This window comes from Fukomys damarensis, unplaced genomic scaffold (genome assembly GCF_012274545.1).
Source record: "Fukomys damarensis isolate Sample0158 unplaced genomic scaffold, DMR_v1.0_HiC HiC_scaffold_24, whole genome shotgun sequence".
Classification (NCBI taxonomy): domain Eukaryota; kingdom Metazoa; phylum Chordata; class Mammalia; order Rodentia; family Bathyergidae; genus Fukomys; species Fukomys damarensis.
Window position 1 is genome coordinate 57,172,526 of NW_022900936.1, and position 20,546 is coordinate 57,193,071.

The 20,546-nt window shown below is 37.4% G+C and overlaps 1 protein-coding gene across 2 annotated transcripts in view; it reads right to left on the reverse strand.

The window, feature by feature from the left end:
- LOC104866243 (cell surface glycoprotein CD200 receptor 1) overlaps positions 1-20,162 on the reverse strand; it is a 26,661-nt gene extending 6,499 nt beyond the window's left edge. The window contains exons 1-2 of one of the 2 annotated variants that reach the window (XM_010630122.2): positions 19,861-20,162; positions 1,083-1,148 (exon numbers count right to left, since the gene is read on the reverse strand). In XM_010630122.2, the coding sequence (XP_010628424.1) occupies positions 1,083-1,148; positions 19,861-19,927 (133 nt within the window). In that variant the 5' untranslated portion in view covers positions 19,928-20,162. The remainder of the gene's footprint in view (positions 1-1,082; positions 1,149-19,860) is intronic. The other variant, XM_010630123.2, reaches the window with a different exon arrangement.
- Positions 20,163-20,546: the final 384 nt, after the last annotated feature.

Below are 20,546 nucleotides of genomic sequence, written 5' to 3' on the forward strand. Positions count from 1 at the left end.
ATTTCTAAATGTCAGTAATCTTATTAGAATCTTATGCATTGTTGCAGAATATTCACACCAGGGAAACTATTTGGTATTTACACATGTGGGACTTATTTATTTCACTTAGGAGTATATCTTCAATATGTATCCATTTTCCTATGAATGAATCTATTCTCTCGCTCTTTATGGCTGAGTAATATTCCATTTTATAGAAAAACCACATCTTCTTTATCCAGTTTCCAACGGATGGGCAAATAGGTTGTTTCCAAGATTTAGCTATTACAAACTGTGCCGCTATAAACATGGGTGCACATACTTCTCTCTAAAAATAATTTTGTACAAAATGTTTGATACTATCGAGTAACTTTTGCAGAAGTTTTTCTTCCTTTGTTTAGTCACATGTATGTTACCAAACAGTTCATCTGTGAATTTTCTCATCAATTTTGTTCCTATATTCAATCTAATTATTTGCATTAAATTTACAAATGGACCCTTTGTGTTCAACTTTTAAAATAAAGATTAAGCCCTGTAACCTACAAGCCTCTTCCAACCCAGAACCTCATGCTCCCCACAAACTGACATAAGATGTCTGTGACTGCTAGGGGCTTGAGGCAGGTGATTACTGAACCAAACACCTGTCACAACTCGCTCCTGGCAAAGGTGAAGATCAGTGATGTTGTCACTTTAATAGGAACAAAACCACCTATGGTTTTGCAGACATGTTGTAATGAACCTTGATTTTGCCAAATGCTTTACTGAATATTTCTCCTTTCCTGTTTTATTGTCACTTATCTCATCTGGGTGCCAAACCCTGGTATTTCATGGCCAGAGAAAGATCATGTAACTAGATGAAGACAGAGGTAGGACTTGAACGTATCTTGCCACTATCCCAAGTAGGCAAATGTTCAGAAGCAAGCAAGACTGTACGGGGAACATCTGGAGAGTGGGTCTTTCAGAGACCCATATACCAAGCACTCAGACCAACATGTTCTTCAAGTAGTCAGAGGGCTGGGCTTCAGACAGGGCATCAGCTGCTGTATCTAACAAAGGTCAACCCTCCATCCCTTCGATGCTGCCCACTAGATACGAAAGTGTATTACCTTCTGTAAGGGTGGAGGAATTGTTCTTTATCACCTGCTCTCCATTCACACATGAATTAGCTGAATCTAGAAAATATTCAGGAAAGAGCAAGTGAAGTTAATTTTTAATACTCTAATAGAGTGAGTGGAATCCACTGTTTCTTCTCAAAGTCTCACTCAAAAGACAATGAGGTAATTAAAATTTGACTGCAAAAATGTTATATGCTATTGAGGGATAAAATATGTTAATATCTTGAAAACTAAATTCATAAAGTATTAATCAATGATTTCCTACTTAGGAAACATCTAATTTGGTCAACAAGGTAAACTTGCTTCTCCCTCCCCCCTCCCTCACCCTTCCCCACAGGAGTGTCTGCTGAGAGGAGCCCTCTTCCCAGTTGGTCTGATTAAGCTCCTTTCTCCAGCTTCACTCCCTCATTAAAGTTTTTTGGAGCAAAGGTGGGCATCCAGGTAAACAAAATACTGCCTTTTCTCAAGAATGTTACAATCAGAACTGAGAAGAAGACATGCATGTCTCTTCCTTCCTTATTTTTCATACTTTGAAAGAGAAAAGAAAAAAATATGTACAATCTGAGGAACAGAGATGTGGATTCGTACCTATTCCAACTTTCTTGTTCCATAGTTCCTGACACTAACATGCATTTCTTTCCTCCAGTTTTATAGAGTTTCTTATAATCAAGATAGCCCTAGTCACCTTCAAACATGGTTTCTAAAGAAATTGCTGTATTTTAGGATTTTTTTTTTTTCTGAACTCAGGACCTTGTACTTGTCAGGCAACACTGAGCTACATCCCTTGCCTTCTTTAGGTTTCTTTAATGCAATAATGCAATGAATAAGAAGGAAGAATTGGGATGATTTTGTTACTATAAGGTACTCAAACTACCCATGACATAGTATAGTTTTATTTGAAAGCAGAGTTGGACTAACTCTAAATGCGTGCTGAAAAACCATGAAAATAAAAAATCAGTGTAACTGATAAGCTAAATATAAATAAAGAAAGTGAAATCATATAAAAATGTTCAGTTAAAATCACAAAAATTTGCACGATGGTGTATCATCCAGTAATAAAAAATAAAATCCTTAGTACGCAGAGAGTTGGATGGAACTGGAGAACACCGTCTTAAGCGAAATAAGCCACAGAAAGAGAAATATTGCTTGTCCTCTGTCATATGAGAGTGAAACGATGACCTGAAAGTAAAAATGATCATATTAGTGCTGCAGGAACAGGTTCAGTCGACTAAGCTGACAGAAGCATGGACGGACATGATCAATGCTTGAGGTACACATGCATGAAAATATAACGATGAACCCAGCGATTTGCATAATTAATGTATCTCAATCATGACAAGAAGAAAATAAAACAACAAAAAGCAGAGAAAAATGAAAGATGTATGAAGAAAAGCATGGGCAACAAGCAGAAAACCATAATAGCTATAACAGATATTAAACAAGTATACAAGAAGTCACTTTGAACATCAAATGCACCAATTTATCAGGGTATCAGGATGGATCAAAAAGCAAGATCTGCCTATATGTCGTCTATAAAAATTCATCATAAATATAAGGACAAATAGAACGAGTCACTGTTATAGATGGAGAGGTCAGCACTTCTCTATCAAAAATGGACAAATCCAGAATGCACAGAATCAGACAAGACATAGCAGAATTCAATAAAACCATCCAGGAACTGGATGTAACTGACATCTGCAGACTTCTCCGTCCTACAACAGCAGAACGTATGTAAGTCCCAGGTTTACATGAACTGTGGCAAAATCAGGCAGAAGTCATTATGTTAATTTTGGACAGAATTCATGAGGACAGTTGCTTTCTTTATCTCTCATATCATTCCTTGCTCTGAACTTTGATTTGCCCAAAATAAACCACATTTTAAACCAGGAATCACATCTTAGCAAATTTAAGAGAACAGAAATCAAAATACAGTATTTGCTTTCAGAACTCCTGGAGTTAAATTAGCAAAGAATAACATAAAAGTGACTGAAAATCAGATTAGAACACACACACATGTAAATAATGCATGGGTAAAAGAAGAAACCTTAAAAACTCTGAGCTAAATAAAAATAAAAATATAATTCAAATTTTAGGATAAGTAAAAAAGTATTACAGGGAAATTTAGAGTATTGAATATATATATCAGAGAAGAAAGATTTAAAATCCATCCTTGAAACTCTAGTTTAGACTTGATAAATTAGAAAAGCCAATTATATTCAAAGAAGCAGGAAATAATTAATAAAATTAAAGCATATATCAAAGAAACTGATAACAGGAAATCAATAAAGAAAATCAACAAAATGTCAGCTGGTTGTTTGGAAAGAAAAATCTAGTAGGCCACTAGCCAGACTAGTTAAGAAAAAAAGGAGAAGGTGAAAGCTTGTAATGTTTTAAATAAAATAAGTAACATCACTAAAGATTCCATGGACATTAAAAGGCTCACAGGAATATTATGAATAACTCCATGCCCATAAATATTATAACCCAGGTGAAACACAACAAGCCCTTGAAAGATAACAATCTGCTAGATCTCACACAGGAAGAAATAATGAATCCGAATAGGTCTATATTTATCGAGGAAATTCAATCAATAACTAATAATCTTCCCAAAAAAAGCACCAAAATCAAATACATTCATTGGTGAATTCTACCAAATCTTTGAAGAAAAATTATATTAATTCTGTACAATCTTTTAGAAGATGCAAGCAGAGAGAGTACTTCCTAATTCATTCTGTGACAGGGGAGTTACCTTAACACAACAACCAGACAAAGACAATACAAGAAAAGAAACTATAAATGAATATCTGCATGAGTATACATTTAAAAAATCCTCTAAAAAATATTACCAGAAGGTCTGGGGATTTAGCTTGGTGGCACCATGCCTGCCTCGCAAGCACAAGGTCTTGAGTTCAGTCTCCAGTACCAGAAAAAAAAAAAAAAATAGCAGAAGTCAAATCAAAGAATGTAAAAAGGATTATACTCCATGGCCAAAGGGAATTAATCCCAGGTACATGGGGCTGGCTCAACACTAAGAAATCAATCCGTATAATCTATTGCATCAATAAAATAAAGGAAAAAAATACTATTATCAATAAATACAGAAGAAGCACTTGACTAAATCTAGTTCTCTCATGGTATTTTTTTAAGCTCTTAAACTGAAAATAGAAGTGAATTTTCTCAACTTAATAAAAAATGAACAAAAATGACCCTTATAGCTTATATTTAGTGGTGTGACACCAAAGTTTCCCTCTAAGACCAAAAACAAAGTAAGGAAGACCACTTTCATCACTGTTTCTCAACTTAAAACTCTTAACAGTGACGTTAGACGAGAAAAGAAAGCAAAAGACATTTTAAAAATTATCTGTTTAAGAATGACACTAGCTGTGCATAGTGGTGCACACCTGTAATCCAGAATTCTGGGAGGCTGAAGCAGGAGGATCACAAGTTTACACAGCTAGGCAATTTAGTGACTTAGCAAGACCCTGTTCCAAAAAAAAAAAAAAGGAAGCCTACAGATGGCACTGAGTGCAAAGGTCCTGGCTTCAACACCCATTATAATGACTATCAAGTGACTGAAAGACCAGCCACAGACTGGGAGGAAAAGGAAGTATTTGTCAAAGACATATATGATAAAGGATTGTTACCCAGAACTACTAATAACTAATAATAGGAAAATAACCAGATCAAAAATGTGTCAAAAACTTTAGCTGCTCAGCCAAAATATATAGATGGCACTAAGGATATGAAGTATGCTCTACACCACATGTCAGCAAGGAAATGCAAAGTAAAAGGGCAGTGAGATCCCATTCCACACTGAAATCTGGGGAGGATGTGAAGAAGCAGGAGCTCTCATTCACTGCTGGAGGGAATAAAAATGTAAAGTCAGGTGAAAGACTGAAAGACAGTCTGGTGACTTTCTACAAAACCAAACACAGTCCCCCAGGATATGCTTATCATCTGCATACGTTTACGTATTACATTCTCACCGACTTCAGTGAAACAGTCAAAAATATAGAGAAAATCACAAATGTGGGAGAAGGTGGACTGGGGAAAGGGAGAATGAATATGAATAAAAAGCAAGATAGCCTACTTCTACTAATAAATAAATAAATAAACACTCGCATACAACCCAGCAATCACATCCCTCAGTATTTACCCAAAGGAGTGGAAATTTATATCCACACCAAAACCTATCATAGGCAGTGATAACTTGACCCATAATCATGAAGACCTGGAAGCAGTAAGATGTGCTGTGATAGGTAAACGGGTAAATGAAATGTGGTACATTTAGAAAATGGAATATTACTCAATGCTTAAAAGAAATGAGCTTTCAAGCCATGAAAAGATATGGAGGAAAAATAAAAAGCATATTAGTAAGTGAAAAAAATCTGAAAATGCTATTTATGGTATCATTCCAACTATATGACATTCTGAAAAAGTACAAGTATCTAAACAGTTAAGATCAGGTATTTCCAGAAGCTAGGGGAGAGGAAGGATTAACAGGTGAAGCAAAGAAAATTTAGAGGACAGTGAAACTACTCCCTATGATACCTAATAGTACATAAATGTCATTAAACATTTGTCTAAATCCATGGAATATGTAATAACACCAAGAGTGAACACTAGGGCTGGGGATTTAGCTCAGTGGTTCCACCGCCTACTTCACAAGTGCAAGGTCCCGAGTTTGGTCCCTGGTACCAAAAAAAGAAAAAAATTGAACACTAATTCAAACTCTAGACTTTAGGTGATGACTATGTGTCAAACGTGTAGATTCCTCAACTGTAATAAAAGTACCATTCTAGTGGAAGGTGTTCATAAAGATGGATATTTTTCATGTGCATGGGCAGAGGGCATTTGGAAAGCTCCATTCTGCTTAACCTGGTACATGTAGTAGTACTGCCATCCCTTGTCAATATCAGACTCCAGTTTCTTCAGTCTTTCAATGCAGACTCATGCCAGCTACTTACCAGATTTCCATTCTCAGCCTAGTACTGCATTCTTGATCTCTCCCATTGTGGAACTTCCAGCTGCTTGGATTGAGCAGCTCCAGGATCTTCTGACCCTCCAGCATACAGATAGCCAATTGTGCACTCTCTTGCCTCTGATCCTATAAGCCTACCTAAGAAATCCTCTTGTGTAATTATATGTGTGTATGTGTGTGTTTCTATTGATTCTGTTCCTCTAGAGAACTTTTACCAATATAGAGTTCAACCCTATATTAGCCAGTGCAACTTTTTTTTAAAATTACCTAATTTCAAGGTCCACTCAGAAGCTAATCAAGACAGTCTGGTATTGGTTAAAAGGTATGCTGTGAATCATTGAAAGAGAGTAGACAGTCCAGAAATACACTGACATGATCTGTTGATGTTAAATAAAGATGTTAAGGCAATTTAAAGTGGAATAAATGTCTTTTTCACCAAAGTATAATGTAACAAGTGCTTATCACATCAAGAAAAAAAGTTCAACCCTTCACATATGCACAAAAAATTACCTTCCACTGCATAACTGACTTAAATGTAGTTATAGCACATAATCCAGTAACCTTCCAGAAGCCTGCCTCTGAACATGCAAGGTTTTCGGAAGATACTTTAGGTCCAAACCATAACATTCCAACCCTGGCCTTCACACTTCTATTCATCTTTTTATGCAAAATGCATTTGGTCCATCTCTAAGTGTCACCAACATTTTAACAATTCTAGCATTGTCAAAAAGTCCAGGTCGAACATCTCCTCTGAAACTCTTCGTTATGACACCCTATAGAAAGCAAAAAGGCAGTAAAACACTTCCAACCTAAAATGACTCAGGGTAATCATTCCCATTCCAAAAGGAAGAGCAGGGAGAAAGAAAGAAATTGGACCAAAATAAGACTAAAACCTAGCAGGGCAAACTTTAAATCCCACAGATCTTTGTCGGTCACACCAGACATGTGGTGGTTTTCTCCTGGACTCCCTTGGGGTTGGGGGGGTGGCTCTATCCACTGCCTGCACTTTCCTTAGCAGATATTTCATATTTCTAGCATCCTAAGATTCCTGATGTCTCCATTGCCCTTTTGGCTTCACTCTCAGAGGTTCATGCACTGCCTTCTCAGAGTCACACTATTTAGCCTCCCAGGCCTTCTTCTAAAATTTAAGTGGAAGCCTCCTTGACCCCACAACTCTTGTATTCTGTGTGCCCACAAAATGAGCATCATGTGGATGATGCCATGGTCTGATGATAGCTTGAACAGTAGCTGGGTACCCTTGGACCATCACTGAAGAGGCCTCTGAGTATTTGGATGGCTGAGCACTGTGACACACACAAATCATAGCAAATCAATTCCCTAGGTATCCATTCTGAAGCAGGAAGCCCAAGAGCCCTTTCCTCAAATGAAATCTTTATAATTTTGCTTTTTTTTTGCCTCTTGATGGTGGTGTCTTGCTGATTACTGAAATATCCTCAAGCCAACTTTTCTATTCTCTTGATGGTTTTTTAACACTAATCTTTTTAGTAACCAAGCTCACCTTGGCCCCAGTTTTACAGGTGCTTCCTTTTTGGCCACCAGAAACATTTTTCCAATTATTTAGCTCTGTGTTTGGCTCCTGACTCTCATAATAGGTATGGCTCAAGGCAGCCAGCAGTACCTATGCTGCAACCTAAACAACGGACTATCTTGTCATTTCTTTTGCCAGATTAGTCTGCTGCCCTTAATGTTAGTCTTTTGCAGTGTCTTGGGATATGAGCAAAATGTAGATAAATTTTCTGCCAGAGCTTAATGCACATGGCCTTCCTCTCCATGGTGTCCTTGTTCCCAGGTGAAACCTTCTGAGCCTGCGTTTTCATGATCATTCTGGTTTTCTGACTTCTGACCAGAATCTTTCAAGCTCAGCTTCTCCATCCAGCAATTCCAAGCTTTCCAAACTCTACCCACAAACCAGTTCCAAGGGCTTCTGAATCATATGGTCAGGAATAGTCAAGGCATCAGCCTCACTCCTGCTACCAATTTATGTCTTGTCCAGTTTTTCCCAATGGGACAAAACTTACCCACCACCTAAAGGAGAAGATGTTTATTTTGGATCATGATTTTTAGAAGATTCAGTCCACAGTCAGCTGGCTCCAAGGTAGAAAAAAACAGTGGAAGGGTATGGTGTAGGAAAGCTGCTCGCATGATTTCAGCCAGGAAGCAGAGAATGAAGGGAATAGCCAGGGAGCGAGATAAAGCCTGCCAGGTAACATGCCCAGTGACCCACCTTCAACCAGGGCCAATCTCCTAACAGCAAGTCAGCAACAGCACCCCCATAATTCAATCACATTTCAAAAGCAACACCTCTGAATACTTGAGGCTTCTGGGACACCTTCCAAATCTAAACCCTAGTAGTAACAATAAAGGAAATGCATAAAAGCAGTAAGACAACGATTTCATCACTATGAGCATAGCAAAAACTGAAATGCTGATAGATTCTGGAAAGAAAGTGGAGCAAATTAAGTACATATCACATTAATGGGAATATAAAATAATAAAACTACCCTGGAGAGGTTCTGCTAATGTTTTTCAAAATTAAACATGTGCCCACCATGTAACCTGGCTATTTCAGTAGTAAGAACATGAACATAAGAGAAATTAAAATGGTTATCCATTTATGACATATACATGAATGTTTACAGTGGTTATTCATGATAATCAAAAACTGGAACGATTTATTAACAGGTAAATATACTTACAGCACACAATGGAGTATTATTCAACACCAAAAGAGAAAACACAACACTGACGAATCTCAGAATTGTTCTGAGTGAAACCAGACAATGTGAAAGAACACATACAGTACTACACAAAATGCTAAACTAATAAAAAATAAATACCCTATGATAATACAAAGCAGACCAGTGCTTGCCTGCTGGGGCGGGGAGCAAAAGCAGGAATGGACATGAAGAATATTTTGGAAATGATGAATAGGTTTTGTATCTTATTTGTGGTGATGACTCATAGTTATTAACTGTCAGAGCTCATCAAATTGTACATTTTTACAATGGATGAAGTTAATTATTTATAAATTATGCCTCAACAAATTGAAAGGAGGTAATAATCAAAAGTAGTACTAAAACATCATATTAGCACATTGGAAAATGCATGCTTACAAATAAACACAAAACCAAATAATAAACAAAAACCCTGGAACTGCCAGGAAGTGTGTAATCCCTGTTACTTAGGAGGCTGAAGCAAGATGTATAAAACTGTAAGTCTGGCCTAGACAACTTATTGATACTCTATCTCAAAATGAAACGAAGATCTGGGGCTGTAGCTAACTAAGCGCTCCGGGAATTCAATCCCCAATACTTTCAATGGGGGGGGGAAGAAGGAGGAGGAAAGGGGAGGGGGGAGAGAGGGATGGACTGCAAAAGTAAAAAGGGAAGGAAGGGAGGGAAGAGGGAAGGAAGGGAGGGAAGGAGGGAGGGAGGGAAGAGAGGACCAAAAACCCTTGGCACTGAAAATAATTACTTCTCTAAGAAAAATATTTTCTAAGTCAAAATTCCCAACAGAAATAAAAATGTTTGTGGTTTTACTACCAGTGAAACCTCTTAGTAATTGTGAGCGCCAGAAGTTTCCTCTCCCAGATCGTCATTGTCATGCGACTGAGCTGGCACAGACACCCACGCAACAGGCATTGCATAGTCATGACTCTGCAAACCGAGAGTCCATGGAGGGCTTCCTCCACTGAGGGAAACAGCACATGACCTTCTTGCAATGACAGTTTTAGCTACTGTAAAATGCTGAACATTTCAATACAGTATCAGAAATAAAACTGTAAACCAAGCTCCCTCCCCACAAAAATTACAAGTTTCCTGGACTTCTGGAGCACTAAATATATTTCTCCTAGACTCAAGTTTTCATTTAAAATGAATACAAATTTGTAACTGAGACCTTAGTCACACAGGATTTAGAAACTCAAGTGATATCACCAGAACAACCTTTATTTAGCTATATTAAGCACATGGCATTTTCTAATCCCCAGTATAGTAATATCAATACAGTACAGAAACATTTTACTATGAATTGCCTAGCTCAAAAACAGCTTAAATATCAATCTAATATTTTAGTTAGGGAATGTCTTTACCACATTTTTAAAAATACATATTATAAGTTTAATTTAAATGTGATATTTCACAAGAGATTTTGGAGTTATAAATGAGTTGGAGAAGTGAAATTAATTGCCTTTTTAAAGAAGTCCTGAAAAGATTATTGTTATCCAAATGGGTTATAGTTCTGCCTTTAATGCAATGGTTTTCACAGTTTCATTGGGGATTAATGGAAATCCAAGTCATCATGCCAGGAAGTTTAGGAAATTTAGAGATTTTTGGGGAGGGAGGCCAACTTACAATTTTATTTCTGTGATAGAGCATAAAAACAGCATCACCGTGCAAATATAATTAAAAGCAAGACCAACTTTTCCACAAATGCTGCTATTTCTAACTAGCAAACCGCAATGATTGAAATGATCTATGTCATCTTTTTCTCTATCAAAGATACCTAAAGATTGATGGATTAATTTTATGATAGATTTTAGATATAAAAGAGATTACTAAGATAACATTCTATAATTAGTTTTTATGAGATGGCACCTGACTGGTCACCTGTCAGGTACAGTGATTTTGGGGGCTGATGGAAAGAGACAGGAAGCTTTATAAATATTCATTTAATAATTATAATTCATAGCCAGACACATCATTCCCTAAGGGGGTTTTTAGCCTAATGGGCAAAACAAGAATCAACTAATCAAACAATTATACAATTATGTGACCTTGCAATAGCAATAAAGTATGGAAAATGTACTTTGAGCTACTGATCCCAATACTGAGCTCTGGAGTAGGCAGCCAGTCAAATGGTCCCCAGTGTTCCTCCACCTGATACTCATGTCTTTGTGAAGTCCTATCTTAAGTATGAGCTGGACCTACTAACTCATTTCTAGCAAGTAGAATACAGAAGCGACAGGATGTTACTGCTGAGGTTAGTTATGAAATGGCTGGACTCCTGCACTCATGTTCTTTCTGTCATTCATCTAGGAACTCTGAAAGATAAGCAATATTTATTTTGAGGTCAACTTGTTATATGGTATTAGGTCACTAATACAATATCCAATGAATGAAAAGCAATGATGAAGAAATTAGTATTTCAAAGGAAAATGATACTATGTACAAACGACATACAGTATAGTATAAAAAATATTAGTATCTGAAGAAAGAACCGTGATTATTTTTCAGTTTTTGCTATTATACTAGTCTCAGATTTCAGAATATGTTTTTCCAGAGGCAAAAGTATTTTCCTCTGGAAAGATAACGGAAAGGAAAAGTAAATGTTTGCCATTTATTATGTGAAGAAACGTCTTAAAATAAGAATTAAGATGCTCTATGATTGATATCTGAATGTCACCAGTGAACTTTAAGATAGTGAAAGAGTAGTTTTTGTACAGTAGGAATGAAAACCAGGTCTAAAGGGCCCAAGAAGAGATAATCAAATCAATGAATGTAGACTTACTGTCCCAAGAATTCCGATCTCAAAAGAAGGGAAGAAATGCAACAATGGTTTTATCTGGTCATATCAAATTTGCAAGAGAGAAATGGAACAATACCCGGAACCATGAGAACTGAGAAGGTCTTTATGCCGAGACTCCTGTATGTTTTTAGAAAGGCAGAAGGAGAGGACGGCATTAGAAGAACTGAGAGCGCCACAGGCCTGTAACCTCAGCACTCTGCTAAGCCGAGGCAGGAAGGATCACAAATTCGTGCCCAGCCTGGGCAACTTAGTGCTTAGTAAAATCATATATCAAAGTGTAAACTGCTTTTCAAAAGGTTGGAGATGAAAAGTGGGGGGGGGATGGAGAGGAGAGAATCTAACTAGAAAAACATGAGACGAATAACAAAGTGAAGGTTTGGTTTTGAAAAGACTGACATTTTTTTCTCTAAAAGAGGAACAAAAGGGTAAATGATTATAGGCACAAGATATTTTGAAGATGTTCAGGTTGGTAAATCCTATTTGAGTGGCTGCTTAGTGACAAGCAGCTGGGCAGAGCTCTGGATATGAGGAGAGAATCTAACTAGAAAAACATGAGACGAATAACAAAGTGAAGGTTTGGTTTTGAAAAGACTGACATTTTTTTCTCTAAAAGAGGAACAAAAGGGTAAATGATTATAGGCACAAGATATTTTGAAGATGTTCAGGTTGGTAAATCCTATTTGAGTGGCTGCTTAGTGACAAGCAGCTGGGCAGAGCTCTGGATATGACAGGATACTTGAGCCAAAGGCCTGGCACTCAAAAGGCTTACTGCCAGGTGCATTGCAGAAGTCCACAATGGATGATGGGTAAATCATGATGACCTGCTGAATAGGAGAGACAGCGGGGGCAGTTTGAATGATACATAAATCAAAAACAAAGACCAGGATAGTGCTCTTAACCCCAGCTCTCAACAAAATCACCTACTTCATGAAAGTTCAGATGCCTGGAAAAATCTGATTAAGTTGCCTTGAGATAGTACCCCAATATTTTTAATATTTTAGGGTCTATTGAAGATTCTTTCTGGCAACCATCTTAAAGTTTCTAGCTTATAACAGGCCCTAGAGAACTCTAGAAGGGAGCCAATTAGAGACAGATAGATTTTTTTTTTTTAGAACAAAACTAATTACATTCCATTATTTGGAATCTACCAAGATTTACCACTTGAACTTCCATTTCAAAAAATTGTTACTACCACAAAATGGATCACATAACCAGCTATTTTAATAGTATGTAATAGGTAAACCTTTGGAAAAAGTGGCATTTTGTGGTAAAGTAAGAAAATGTCAAGAAAACAAAAAAAGAAATTACTAAATATTTTTAAACTACATAAACACACACAGAGTGGGAAAAAAAAAAGACTTTTACAGTGTCACTGATTTTTTTCAAATAATGCCCTTGAAACACACCCAGGTTTCCCCAATGTTGACAGAAAGAAAAACAGAAATGCTGCTTTCCCCTTCTAACTCTGATCTTTTCCCCTTTCCTTGCTACCTGACTTCTAGAATGAGTGGGGTGCGCTCACAGCCTCAACTTCCTTCCCGCACACTCCCCCAGCAATACCAGCGATCTGGCTGCTCCCACACCTTCTACTCAAACTGCAGTTTCAAAGGGCACCAGTGTCTTCGTAGCCAAACTTTTGGCCTCTCTGCAGTGCTTGTGCTCTTGGGTCGCTTGGCAGATTTTGAGAGTGTAAAAGCTGTCAGGGTTAAAATGGAGTTGCTCACACTAAAGGCCTAATTTTACAAAATAGAACAGGGGCTGCGCATGTAGCTCAGTGGTAAGAGCACTTGCCCTAGCAAGTGCTGGGTTCTATTCCCAGCACTAGAAAAAAATAAAAATTGAAAAATAGAAGAAACTAAATACAGCCAGGAAATTGTGAAGGAGGGGACTCTCGTGTTTACATTTAATAATAAAAACTATCATAAATTACCATGTCAGAACCATAACCTTCTGGGATCAGAAGGGATTGGGTATGTTCAGGGTGTTACAGCCATAGACAGAACCATAACCTTGTGTAAAGACCACTGTAATCTTATACAGAAAATACTTCTATGAGGATATCTGCTCAATTACTGTCTATTTAATTTTGGACCAACCCCACCCTTATTGCTTACAGCCAAGGATTATTGCTTCAAACAATCTGGTGGAATCATCATCATTTTCACCTTTACAAAGTTCCCCAGCCCTCAAGCTCTTTGAATACCCACAGAGTTCATATGATATGTGTATTGCCATTGCAATGCAACTCCCAAATACACTTACTAACCCTTTGGAGAATCTCTGCTATCTAAGTTAACAACATAATAGATAGGTTTTTCCTTGTAAAATTCCTTTATGAGCCTCTTCTGCGACACCTGTGTTTCCCTCTATCTCCTTCCCTGCCTTCACTGCCCATTCCTGTATCATCTCTCAAGCTACCTTAACCTGGCATACATGTTAAGGTAACATACATACATCCTCAGTCCCCTTAACATGGGTACCTCCCCAAAGCTGCACCTGATCTTTCTTTTTGCGCCTTCTCTGACCATTCTTCCCAACCCTCAGAACTTCACCTGCACCTCTACACAAGTGACCTTGTTTTCACCACTCTGCTCATAGCTTCATGCAGACTGTCCCTTGGAATGTTCCTCTCAACTGCTCATGACTCCATCTTCCTGTCAATCTTCACCTTACATATTCCTTCCTCATGGAGGCCTTCCCTGTCCCTCAGACCAGATCAGATCCACCAACGATATATTTCAATTTTTCTTACACACTTTACACTATTTAATTCTTTGCAATGATTATTTAATACCTAGCTTCCCTACCCAAGGCTGAACTCCATGACCATGGGCTCTGTTTCTGTCCTGACCAAGTGTCCCTAGCATGAAGCACAGTGACCCACTCCTTGACTTACAGTTTGACGGGATAACCAATTCACACTTCAACTGTGACTTATTTTTCCAAAATACGAATTTCAAGCCCTTAGTTACTATTTTTCCCTCTCAAATGCTTCCAATCATTTTGAGCGTATCAAATCTAAAAATCATAGGTTTCCCACATGACCCTGCCGTATCTCTTCAGCTTCTATTTTTGGTCCTGTGGAAGAGTTTCAAACTCAGCTTGTCCACTAAAATGTGGAGTGATTCACAATCAATTCCTTGAACATGCTTGGGCTTTATTTGCCCATATAAAAAGTAAAATAATTTAATTTAAAAGTTTCCAAAGCCCTCCTTGTCTGAAAACTATACACTTTTTAATGGTATCATACATCTTCATTTCACAAATGAGGAAATTACTATCTAAAGAAGTTAAATAATGTCTAAAAGATTAAAGTAACCACATATAGACCATGGTACTGAAAGCCAACAATAAAGAGAAAACACTGGAAGCAGCCAGAGACAATAGCACATTATATGCATGGAGACAGTGAAGTGAGTGGCCAACTGACTTCTCATCGGAGATGATAAAACAAAACTAAGATGCTGGAAGAAAAAAAGTCTGTTCAGAACTATAAATTCATGAAAAATATGCTTCCACAATTAATGCTAAATACATTTTCATATGAAAGAAAAGAGAACTCTTCACCAGCAAACTTACACTACTAGAATGATTCAGGGTAAAGGAAAATGATACCAGACAGAACTTATGAATTTAAGAAGAAATGAAGAATATAGGAAGTGTCAATGATAGTAGATATAGCCTGTGCCATCCAGAATCTCTATCAAGTAACTAACTATTCTCTGTGTCTATTACTAGAAGCACTGTCTGTGAACAGGCTTTGGTTTTCAGCATCTTCAGAGATTGCTTCAGTTACTCTGCCCCAGGTCAGACCCTTGTACGACAGCCCACCTCTACCAACTGAGCAAGAGGGAGCTGAAAAGGATGAAACACTCTGATCAGTGCAAAGGCTCTGGGGCCATTCTATCTCCAGACCTCATTGTGGGATCAGATGAGTTTGACAGTTGACTGAGATTGCAGGTGGACTTCTTCCTCTGCCAACATTTTGTACACAGAACTGTATCTCAGAGTCCAAGTCTAAGAGAACCGGAATAGCCCCAATAACTCAAGAACCACAGATTTTTAAAGAAAATTATTTCTTTAGAAATATAAAAACTTTATGCTTCAATACTATACTTTTCTAGTATGTTTTTCTTAAATACAGTCAGCATGAAGTCTAGGTTTTCAGACATTCAAGACATAAATTATAGCTAGGAAACCTTTGAGACTGATTATTTTAATACCCGAACAATGTCATTTCTTTCTGAGGGGAAAGGAAAATGAACTGACTGTAACTGTGAATACTATATGAATTTGTAATATTTATTATTATCACTGCTTTAAAAGTAATAGGTGTTGATTTTCTTCTTAGAAGTTGTTAGCATCATATAGTCCTAAACTATTTCATAATCACAGATCTGCTCTTTAGATCTGTAGTCAGGAATTGGCAAATGTCAGTAGTACCAAGAAAAAAAGAAGCAAAAATACAGTGTTAGTTGCAATATTTCAATCATTCTGTAGATTAAGTTTTCTAACACAACATAAAACCAAACGACCCCAGGATGAATTTATTAGCTACTGAAATATTCATAACCCTAATAGGAAGTAGTTTATCTACAGGGAACATTTTTATTTCTTTCCATCTCCCTGTTGCCATCCTTGACCTACTAGCCTCCCTATATCTAATCTCAATGCATTTGTCAATTTTGTAAGTTTCTTTCCTCCTCTTTTAAGGTTAAACACAAAATGTATAGCTCATATTGTCTCTCTTTGTATTTCTTCTTATATCTATATTTTCTGTTACAGAATAATTATGGTTCCTAGGACCCAATGTCAAAAATGTCTAGTGCTTATTACATTACTTTTAGCTCTATGCATTCTCCTTGTGAGATTATCCACTCCATAAATGTTTCCAAAACCCTGGATTATGCTATCCTTACAAATACCTATAGGAATTCCCCTCCTTTGCCTCCTCCTTCCCTAAAATGAATTTAACATCATTCAATAAACTCCCTACTCAGCCACTAATGTGACATTATGGAACTTTCTAAAATAGGAATCTTGGAGTAGAAATTCTTGACTCCTGTTTCAAAATAAATATTTTACTAAGTACCACTACTACTCAAAGGGATACTAGAGCCACATTATTCCCAGAAAATATTGCCTCATATTATTTTATGGTTCACAAAACAACAAATGGCCCTTCACTGGCTACTGCCCAATAACCAACTTCCTCTGTTTAATGGTCAAGGACCCTTGAAATTCAGCCTTATTTCCCACTATCGTATAACACACAGTTTCTGTTCCACCAAGCTACACTCCTTTCTTTCCTTAACTACCTTGCCTCAGTTCATGTTATTCATCTCTCAATTTGTTCCTCTGCTTTTCCCCATCTATTCAAGCCTGTCAGCCAAGGCCCAATGTAAGACCCTTCTCCTCCAAGAAGACTTCAACAAATCAAACCCACCTTAATTTCACCTTTTTTCAGGCTTTTACTAAGTTCATATCAATTGCATTATATTGATTTTAAATGTTCCCAATGGCTTCACCTCAGCTTTGGCTGCCTAATTTAGATTTGTTGTAGGCACTATCTTCCACACATACAGCCTCTGTACACATTCAGTGCTCTTAAAAAGGACTTTTACTAATTACTTCAGCACAGATGTTTAGAGGAAAGCACACTTATAAATTATTATAACACAAAAATTCATAGTATTACAAACTAGGTTAGAAAGAGGGACTGACATCAGTGAGAACAAATCCCTTCTTTTTCACATTTGTTTTAATCTCTTTCACTCTTGCAAATCTGCTAAAACTACCAACCTGGTCCTGATATTTATCTCTTCAATGTTGCTTCCTGCCCTCTAGTGGAAGGTACTGACAAATAAGTAAAACTATAACCAAAGAAGAAAAAAAAAAATAGCTTTCCTTTACAGCAACTCATATTGGAAAAATTTTTATAAAATGTGAAAACATTATGATCAGGATGAGCACAAGCAAAGAACTCTCAGAGGCTACAGGGACAAAAAAAGGAGATAGCACAGGGCATGAGATTTGGAAAAGAAAGGGATTATATACAAGGTTAGGAATTTGGCTCTAAGGGAGACAGTTTATTTCCAGTTTTCCTCTATAGTATTTCCTAATTTTAAAAAATATATATATTTTTTGGTACTGGGGATCGAACTCGGAACCTTGCTCTTGCAAGGAAAGTGGGGAACCACTGAGCTAAATCCCAGTTCCTAATTAAATATTGTCTATTAACTTCCATATGGCTTGAATCTATAAGCAAATAAGTAAAACATAAAGTAAATAGGTAAATTAAAAAATCCTATTTCCCCTTTTAGCCATTTTCTTCCTGTTTTGAGAGGGGAAAGGAAATAAGGGAAAAGAAAAAATGTGAAAAAAGGAAAAAATGGAAACAAAGTCTTTGTAAATAGGGAAGGGTGAAAGGGGTGAAGGGAGGGCAGAGATACGGGGAAAAATGAGAACCAAGATAGACCATGCAAGGGTACAAGATCCCAGTGATAAATGTAACTGTATTGTTTGCTTGAAATGTACCAATAAACTTAACGGGGGAAAAATCCTATTGCTTACATTGAAGTTATCTGTCTTCCTCCTTGTGAATGTACTTTGTATGTGGTAAATTATTTGGCAGTATTTCTAGCAAAACAATATTAGTAAGAAACATATAAAGTGACTGCTCAAGTGGTGCTTCTCATTATTCTAAATTATTTCTTGAAGAATTTACCACACAAAATCACTGTACATAAAGTAAATTTACCTTTTATCTATCTTAAACCTAAAAAATTTGATAATTTTATTAATACAAGCATAGATTTAGGAGATTTGATGTATATAGTATATCCTAGTTGTGTTCTAAAGTTGTTCTAAAATTTTTAATTTTTAATATTCAAGTTATTTATTTTGTTTTAATCTTTTTTTTTTCCTTTGTTCCCACAAGTGAGGTACAATTCGACATACATACACAGTCCTTACCTACTTGGCTTCTCCTACCCAGTGCAGTCTTGCACAGGTTTCTAGAAGCACTTCCTACAGGATCCCAACTATCAAAATATTCAGATCACTTTTTTCAAGGAATAGTCCACTAAGCTTATAACCATTGGCCTAACTTCCTCCAGTGGTCTGATGACTACAGGTGTTCTTTAGTGAGAAGCATAAGGTTAAATATTGATGAAAATTGCCCATTCACATGTTTTGTGCTGCTCATGACAGATATGATACCTGAGTGTGACCCTGCCACGTGATAGTCATGTCTGACCTGGACAAATCATTTCACTTCTCTAAGCCTTGGTTTCTCTCTTTGTAAAATGGAGAGCTGTCTTCCATGCCTACTGCGAGGGGTTGCTGTACACATCAAAGAAAAAAAGTGTGTGAAAAATCTCAAGAGAAAGATACAGAAGTAGAGGACAGTTATTTTACATGTGCTCACCAGCAAAATCAATATGTGATTTTTTTTCCGCTGGAAGATGGACAAAAATAAATTTTCAAGTCATTCAGATAAGGGGGAAAGCTTTTATTCTTTAAATTACCAAATTTAAAAAATTAAAACCAACCACACTGTACCTTTGCAGCTGCCCATTACTAAAAGTGAAACCTGAAAATTCCCTCCCACATCAACTCCCACCAACCCTCTATAATGAAATCAGGACACCTCCACAGAAGCCCCAAGTTCTCTTCAACTCCTACAGAAAACTAGATGTTGAAAAGTGTGTACTCTGATTCAGAAAGTGTGTCCAACAGCCTACACATCGTCAAGCTAAATACAGACATGTATCATAGACACCAGCATAACTGTATGCATTTTAAAAGCACCTAGTCACTGAAAGTAACGGAAGGTAATACTCTCCTAATTTATTCTATTGACTTCACAGACCAGGATAGAAAGGATAGCAAAGTTATTTAAATTTTATCCAAAAGAGGAGAAAAACATAAAGAGAACTCAGGAAAAATTCATTGCTAACTATTGGGTGTTTACTTTATCTTGCCTTGCCCAAAAACTGGGAAAGGGGAGGAGGAAGTGACAGGCAAACTGAAGATGTCTGTACTGTAGTAGGGTGCAAAACAAAATCAATAACACAAAGCAGAAAGTAAGGATAATAAAGCCAACAAACCTGGGAGCGACCCCTATATTTACATTTGCAACTAGCTCACGTGGCACCATTAAAAAAAGGCAAAGAAATTTGAGAAGAGCTAAGATCAAGTCTCTCACCAGTGTTTCCCCCAAAGAGAACTCAGACTCACCCGCCACTGAGAAGACGGTGAGCAGCAGGAGTAGCCCGAGGTCAGAAGTTCTCCAGGGGCAGAGCATTTCTGTTTTCTCCTCTTCTGCCCTTCACTCAGTGTGTTTCCCCCCTCACAAGTCCAGCAACAGCTGTGAGCATGGCCAGGCTTTCTCCCTGAGACTTCTTGGTGCTGGATTTTCTTGCTCGTGGCCAGCAGGGCGCCCCTTTCCTCCTAGTCTTTTCCTTCAACGCGACATGTTGTAGTCTGATTAGTAATTTGGAAAAGAAGAAACTCTTCACTGAAACTTGACACAGCAATATATTTCCTGTATGAAGCACTGAAGCAAAGCCGGAGGAAGCAGATTGATTGAGTTATCCTTCAGCTCATTGGTTCTTCTCTCACTTCTGCTGCTCACAGATAAACTGTACAGTAAGGCGATGAATGTGCCCAAGATAAACAGATTTGTAAAGGCTTGCATTAAAAAGTAAAACCGGGAGGACATTTATTGCCTGCAAATTTCCTAATCATGGTAACTTTTAGGTCAAAGAGGCATTCGGCCTTAGTATTCAACTGTGCCATGGAACCTTCCCCCTTGACATTCTTTGGGTGAGATTGGTGAGTAAAACAGGAGTCCACACAACACTCTGGAAGCACGGAAGTGCATCAATTTTTAATCACTACTCTAACAACCACACACTGAGGAA